Genomic DNA, 7354 nt, shown 5'->3' on the forward strand with positions numbered 1-7354 from the left:
CCTCACATAACTTTCAAGTATGATCACTTCTAATGTTTCTTTAGAAACAGCTATTCTGAGTAAGACAGTGTAGGCAGGTTGCATTTTTAAGTGGTAATCCCCTAAACTATAGCCACAGCTTCATCACAGCCAGACTGAGACAGCATGCACAGCTGATTGTGCAGATCTTATAAGGCAGTGTGTCCCTCATTTTTTCTTGTGTAGTTTGATCAGCAGCAAAATACTTAGCTACATTTACATTAATAGTGCCATTGTTAGGCTTCAGAGTCAACATTTAATTGAAATGTATTAGGGAAGCTCAAAGTGCCACAGAACTCTCGTTGTTTTTGCTGTATACAGACTAACACGGCTACCCCTCTGGAACGTCTCTCAAAGTTACTCTCAAGCTGTCAACAGATTCAAGTCAATATAATTACGTCAGTTTATACTTGGCTCATGCTTTGAAGGTTTTCTTCACAGACGTAAAGGATTTAAGTGGGGTTAAATATTTTTTTTTAACATGAAAGATTAGATGGTGGAGCCCAAGGCAATAGCCAACAGGGAAAAGTAGCAGCTCACTGAATGGCTGCAAACAAATCTTGTCTGAACCCAAAGTCACAGCAGGTGTTTCTGGAAAGATTTGATGCGGCTTGAGGAAAAAGTAATTAACTAAGTGTTCTTCTCTCACCACTTTGCCAAAGAAATATTATTTTATCTAAGGGCAATAAAAATAATTTAATGTTAAATTTCTGGACAGAGCACTCTAATTAACTGGAGAAAGCTTTAATATATTCAATAGAGAAGATTATATATTTTCTCTGACATTTCCCTCTATTTCTAATTCATGAACTGAAGAGAATTGCTTTCTAAGTAGCTATTTAAAGCAAGTGAATGCATTGTTTGCTCTTGTGCTAGAATTTTTAATTTTCCTAAAGTAGTTATAGTAACAAAAGATGGAAATAATTTATAAGAGATAAGGGATGTGGCAAAGAAGGTGAGGGAAAGGGATCGTTTCTGATAAGGACAAATTATTTTAAGGGAGTGTAAGAGTATTTAAACTGTTTAGATATTTACGCAAAGACTGATAGAGGTTTCCAGGTGTCAGTAAAAAAAACATTACAGGTTATATTATCAGTAGCCTGAGTGGGTCATCTAAAGAGAGTGGAGGTAATAGGGTATCAGGAGCCCCGCTCCTGCGATGCAGTAGCCAGGAAGGAACAATAGTAGGTTGCCAGTACTCCAGGTGTGATAGCACTAAGGTGGCCAGTGTTGACCTCAGTTCTCCACAGCTCATTGGGGTATGTTGTGGTAGTGTGGGTGTTTGGTTTTACCTACCTACATACACTGGCATGTGTAGCTACTGCCACTTCTAAGCACCCATGGAGTTCAGCAATATCGGGACAATATCATGACTTTTTCACTCCAGGACCCCTGCTCAGCATATTCTTCCTCTGCCACTCTTATCATCGCTTGGCTAAGAGAGCCCATTTGTGTTTATTCTTGTCTGCCATTCCGTGTTCATGCTCACTTTGTGTTCAGTAAGCTAATTTGGGGGTTTTTTTTAATTTATCAGTCAATTTTACCATGAACCATTATTTCCATAAAAATCAGTGAATGTAATTGTGGTAGTTGCAGAGAGATGTATTAGTTTCATCATATTAGTTATAGATAATGCCATTTTGGGGCTACTATTGCGTGCACCTGTTCCAATAGAAAATGATTAAGACGACCAAAGACTAAGTGCACAGGGTAAAATTCTGCCTGCAAATAGGCACAGACAGCTTCAGCTGATGTCAGTGGGAATTGAGTGCATGTCTCTGAGGACAGTATTTGGTCTATGAACTGAACAGCAGCCATGGAGTGACACCAAGTGACAAATTCTGCTCTCAGATACACTCATGCAACTACACTATTATGTGTTTTGTTCATGAAACATAGGTTTTTATTGCGTGGTTTCTCTTGGGTGCAAAAGAGGGAATACTTTCTTATTCTCTGCCCTTCAGGCAGGTGATGACACAGGAAGGTTTGCATCTAATTTCTAAGCTCTGTGCTAGCAGAGTCCCTAGCTGTTTCCTGCCTCATGCTTAAGGAGGAGATGGTCTCTTGTCTGAGTTTAGGACACCATTCTGCATTCTTTGCAGACTGCCTTAAGGCTTGTTTACACAGTGATTTAGTCCAGACCAAAGGGGTGTAAATTCTAGTGTGCACTAGCATGATGCACACTAACTTCCTGTCCTGTTTCAAACAGTAATACATTAACATGCACTAGGGAACCTTTTTGTGTAAGCCAGCAGAGGCTGACCAGCCTGTAGTTCCCCAGATCCTCCTCCTTCCCTTTTTTGAAGATGGGCACAATATTTGCCTTTCTCCAGTCATCTGGGACATCCCGCAATTGCCAAGAGTTTTCAAAGATAATGGCCAATGGCTCTGCAATCACAACAGCCAACTCTCTCAGCACCCTCGGATGCATTGCATCCTACCCCATAGACTTGTGCATGTCCAGCCTTTCTAAATAATTCTGAACCTGTTCGTTCAGCACTAAGGGCTGCTCACCATCTCCCCATTCTGTGTTGCGCAGTGCAGTAGTCTGGGAGCTGACCTTGTCTGTGAAGATAGAGGCCAAAAAAGCATTCAGTACTTCAGCTTTTTTCACATCATCTATCACTAGGTTGCCTCCCCCATTCTGTAAGGTACCCACACTTTCCCTGACCTTCTTCTTGTTACTAACGTACCTGTAGAAACCTTTCTTGTTACCCTTCACGTCCTTTGCCATCTGCAACTACAATTGTGATTTGGCCTCCCTGATTTCACTCCTGTATGCTCGAGCAGTATCTTTATACTCCTTCCGAGTCATCTGACCAAGCTTCCACTTCTTGTAAGCTTCCTTTTTGTGTTTAAACTCACCGAAGATGTCTTTGTTTAAGCCAAGCTGGTCACCTGCCATATTTGCTATTCTTTCTGCACATCATTGTCTTGATACTCAGGAATGAAAAGGGCTGTTTCCCTTTAAGGAGGGTTTACTCCTTCACCAGAATAGTGTTTTTATGATTTGGGAGAGGGAGGTTGCTTGCAAGGAAAGAGGCAGGAGCTTTGAGGAAGACTGTTGGTTACTGTGCAACAGACGGGAGGCTATATGAGCCCTTTTCTCTACGATCTGGCTACCGTTGCCTGTCAGACAAGCAGCTCCCTCTCCTGAGTTTAGCATAGGATTTGGTTTTTCGAGTCGTCTGTGGTATCATGCTAGTTACCTTCTTTGGGCTGAGAAGGAATTTTCCCCTCACTGCCAGATTGGCCAGGGTGGGGTGAGGTTTTTTTGCCTTATTCACAGCAACTCAGTGGACAGGGTAGGAGATTAGATTCAAATTATTGCACTTGACAGCTGTCCAGCACACATACTCATTCCATGGAGGGTCCGGTTCCCTGAATTGGGTACGTCCTGGAATTGGACGTACACTATGGAGAAGGCATCCCCTAAAGAAGCTGGAGAACACGCTTGGATCTGTTGAGTATGTCCGTTACACAGGTGCTAGGTGGTGACATTAGGCAGGTGCTGCAGAACCCAGTTCTAGACCTGCAGTGCCTTACACTAGCAAGCAGAAGAACCAAGCAGACTAGCCCCTATAAGAGTATGGATGAAAAGACTGAATTCTGATAGTGAGATATGAAGGCCATTGTGTGAATGTCTCTGAGAGAGGCATGGCTTGGAGAGAATATCACTGGCACCCGACTTCCTACCTTGTACTGAACTGCTCCTAGGGGCTGGCTTAGAAACTTCTGCTTGGTTTGTTTACTGTAACCATTAAAGCAGTTGTGACTAGGATATTCTGGCAGTCCAAATGTCAGTGTTTTGGAGAACTTTCTGAGAGTTGGAGCCTGTAAAGCCTAGTGCTTGGAGTACCTACAGCTTTGAGCTCATGGTACACCCAGTATGTTACCAGATACCAGTGGGGACTGGTATACCATAGCACCCATGTACAGTGGGAATGCTTATGATATTTTGAGACACTTATTTGTAGCCCCAACAAACAATGCTCAGCACCCAGGTGTGTTCCAGGCAACCCAGACGTCATCAGAGACCCTGGCAGACTACTAAGAGTGGCTAGCTAGACACTTTTCTTGTACCCTTGTTTGGAGGGAACACAGTTGAGTTAAAATTCTTTGGCTTTTGTTGTGGCTGATGAGGCTAGGTGCACTGTTACGGGACTGTGGAGAGTTACTGTGTTCTCTTGAAGCCGGTAGTTAACATGAAAGTCTGCTTTACAGATGAGCCTTTCCTTTTCCTCCTGTGTAGGAGAGGGTAAAGGATAGGACATGGACCCCAAGCAAATTCAGGATCGCTTTGCCTCCTTGCTTTCTGTAAAGATGTCTCCACCGGTTTCCCAGGTTCTACCTGTTAGGACAGTTCCTCAAGCATTTCTGGCCTTTCTAGAAGCCAAGCAGATACATGGGTATCTACTTCAGAGTATACAATTTCTATTGCCTCAAAAATCACCTTCACCTTAGGTTGAACCAGATCCATGGCCTCATTGTAATGGTGATGTAGGGCTGATGGAGGGGCTCTTTTGCCACACACTTTCCTTGCTGCTAGCAAAAAAGGGAAAAGGGGGGCATGGCTGGGACACCCCATGCCATGTTGATCCTCTGCTATATTTTGGCCTCGTGGCCACTGCAGCCAAATGTAAATTAAAGCAGCCCCTAGCTGCTTTATCACAGTGCAGAGGGAACAGCAATGCTTAGAATAGCCCCAAGATCAATGGAGTGCAAAGGTGAGATTTACACGACTTTTCCCCGCTGTAACCTGACTTGCTCTGCTCAATGCATTTTGATCCCACCCAAAAATAATTATCTTCATTTTTCAACTTTGAATATATTGTTTTTATGTAATTAGTTACTAACTCCCCATCCCCTCTCTTACAGGTTCATTATCTCATGGTTCTGTCTGCTAACTGGGCCTATGTGAAAGATGCTTGCAGAATGCAAAAGTATGAGGATATTAAGTCAAAGGAGGAGCAAGAGCTTCATGACATTCATTCTACCCGCTCTAAAGAGCGGCTCAATGCGTACACATAAGAGAAACCTTGTCTTACTTTCTAACATTTGAATGCTTTGTTGTTTAACTAAAGGCCATCCAACCATTTTTAAAAAATGAAAGTGCTTCTCACAAAAGATAGTTAGGGTGACTTGTAAATCACCCGGGTACAATTTTTGGTTGTCTAGCACTTGGTTTCCTAATTAGTTAATAGTTTGTGTGACCATTCTCTACTGCAAAGCTCCTAAACAGCCTTTCCCGAATTCTTTTAAGCTAATTACTTCTGTTCGATCAAGGATACTAACTATTGTCAAATACGGAGATGTGTTTGATTTTTTTAATCACTTTGTATGTGTTATGCATAACACCTTTTGCATTGTTTCTTATATGGTTTTGAAAAGATAGCTTTTTATACTTTTTAGTTTTAATTTCAGTAACTACTTTAACTACAGGTATACATCAAAGGGACCATTGCACATTATGTACAATATCTAGAGAAAACACAGTGATGACTTTCCTTCATATTTGGAAGTCTTGCCAGATGGACCAGTGTCCATCTTGATTGAGGGTCCTAAGAACATTTTAAACAATCAAAGGTGCAATTTCTAAATTTGTAATAGTAGGTAAAAAAAAAAAAAAAGTGCTTCTTATCTATGTTAAAATTGTATTATTGTTGATGTTCTTAAAGAATATTCTCTCTTTCAAAGTTTTATTGGTGAGTATTCCTGTTTATATTGTGAGCATGCAGACCGTGGTGCTAATAAATAGTGCATGGCCTCTTGCCTGTTTAAAGGATGTTATACCACGGTTACCTTTAAAGAGTTAAAGTATATAGACAAATGTTAACTAAGTGATATAGCTATGCGTAGGTTTGTGCAGAATGATCTCTTTGTAATTCAACAATGGTTATGCTAAATTGGAGCTGTTCATGTGTTGATGTAAGCAATTACTGCTTAGCTACATTTATGAAAGTGATATATCAAAAATACAGCAACCTTACAACTCAGAAGTCTTTTTACCTGCTTTAAAAATTTTAATGGATTGCACCTGTCTGACCAATACATGTATTGTATGTGATATATTCAAGAAAGCTTCCATAAATGCAACAGCTTGGCTTGCGGCTTTCCTACACATACTGGTTTATCTGCATTATGTGAAAGTGAGGTAAAAGGCCACTTCAGAGCTTATTGTATGGAAGTGTAGAAATATATCTGAACCTTTATTGTGAATAAGAAAATATTAACAGAAAGGTAAGTCATGTCAATTTGAAGGAAGCACCTGTATTAAGAAAAAACCCTATAAAAATCAGTATTATTGGACCAAATTTGGTGTTTGGGGTTTTTGTTTTTGCCTATTTCTAATGCTACAAGAATGCTGTAAATTGTCTTTTAAAGTGATGTAGCCTGACAAGACATTTTTGTCAGTGTTAAAATCCTAGATAGTTTGTGCACTTATTGGATCATTGTGAATTCTCTCTCAGTGTAAGTGCATTTCTAATAAAAGTTCTTGAGTAAAACTCTTGGTTGTACTATTACTAGTCATGCATCATCAGTGATTTTTAACAATTCTTGTAGTAACTAGAGGGTAATACTATAGTTATTTGTGGCATGATTATGCATTAAGTAGCATTAGTTGATTAATTTGGGGTTGGTTGGTTTTGTTTTATTTTTTAATTTCTTTTGTTTGTTTTTTTATGCTTAGACTGTCTTACGAGGTCAACAGTTTTCTGGTATGTCCAGTACCAGTATTACAGCTCTGCAAAAAGTATTATGAAACTCTTTCAGATTCTATATTGTAGTGTTTCAGTTTTGTGTCTTAAATGGTTTGTGATGATTTTTAAAACTGTCTTTTAAACTCATGTAACGATGTTGATGCTTTTGGCTTTTCTCTGATATTAGAGTTTGTATTTTCACAAAGAATGCTTTGTAACAGGCATTAAGATTAATCTGTTTTGTACATAAATGTGCCAACAGCTTGATGGTGGCGTTTTTGAAATGTAGAACAAAGTGCTTGCAAAAATGTAATAAACACACTTGTGTACTTTGTGTACTTATTAGTAGTCCCTGATGTCTTTCTTCTTTTGTATGTACAGTATGAATCTAGAGATGGAAGAGACTACTAACTAGTGCTGGCAGCAAAATGGTTTTCTCATCTTGAGAATATTTTCAAGAGTTCAACATTATTTCCCATCTCGAATTGGGATGAAAAGTTGACATTGTAAAAATATTTGCGAACTGAAAACTCCAGGTATTTTTCTTACAGATCGACTGGAATAAGTAGATAATTTCTGAAAGTTTCATTTGAACATCAGCCTTTTTTCTATAACTTTTTTCAGTCAATCAGCTT

The 7354-nt window shown here is 39.7% G+C and overlaps 1 protein-coding gene across 3 annotated transcripts in view; it reads left to right on the forward strand.

The window, feature by feature from the left end:
• The window catches only part of GPM6A (glycoprotein M6A), a 301542-nt gene extending 294481 nt beyond the window's left edge, over nucleotides 1-7061 (forward strand). For all 3 annotated transcript variants that reach the window (XM_067551709.1, XM_067551707.1, XM_067551708.1), the window contains one exon: nucleotides 4897-7061. In XM_067551709.1, coding sequence (XP_067407810.1) covers nucleotides 4897-5049 — 153 coding nt within the window. In that variant the 3' untranslated portion in view covers nucleotides 5050-7061. The remainder of the gene's footprint in view (nucleotides 1-4896) is intronic.
• Nucleotides 7062-7354: the final 293 nt, after the last annotated feature.

The sequence above is a fragment of the Emydura macquarii genome, unplaced genomic scaffold (assembly GCF_026122565.2).
Source record: "Emydura macquarii macquarii isolate MOO-44397 ecotype Brisbane River unplaced genomic scaffold, CSIRO-AGI_Emac_v2 contig_1363, whole genome shotgun sequence".
Lineage (NCBI taxonomy): Eukaryota > Metazoa > Chordata > Testudines > Chelidae > Emydura > Emydura macquarii.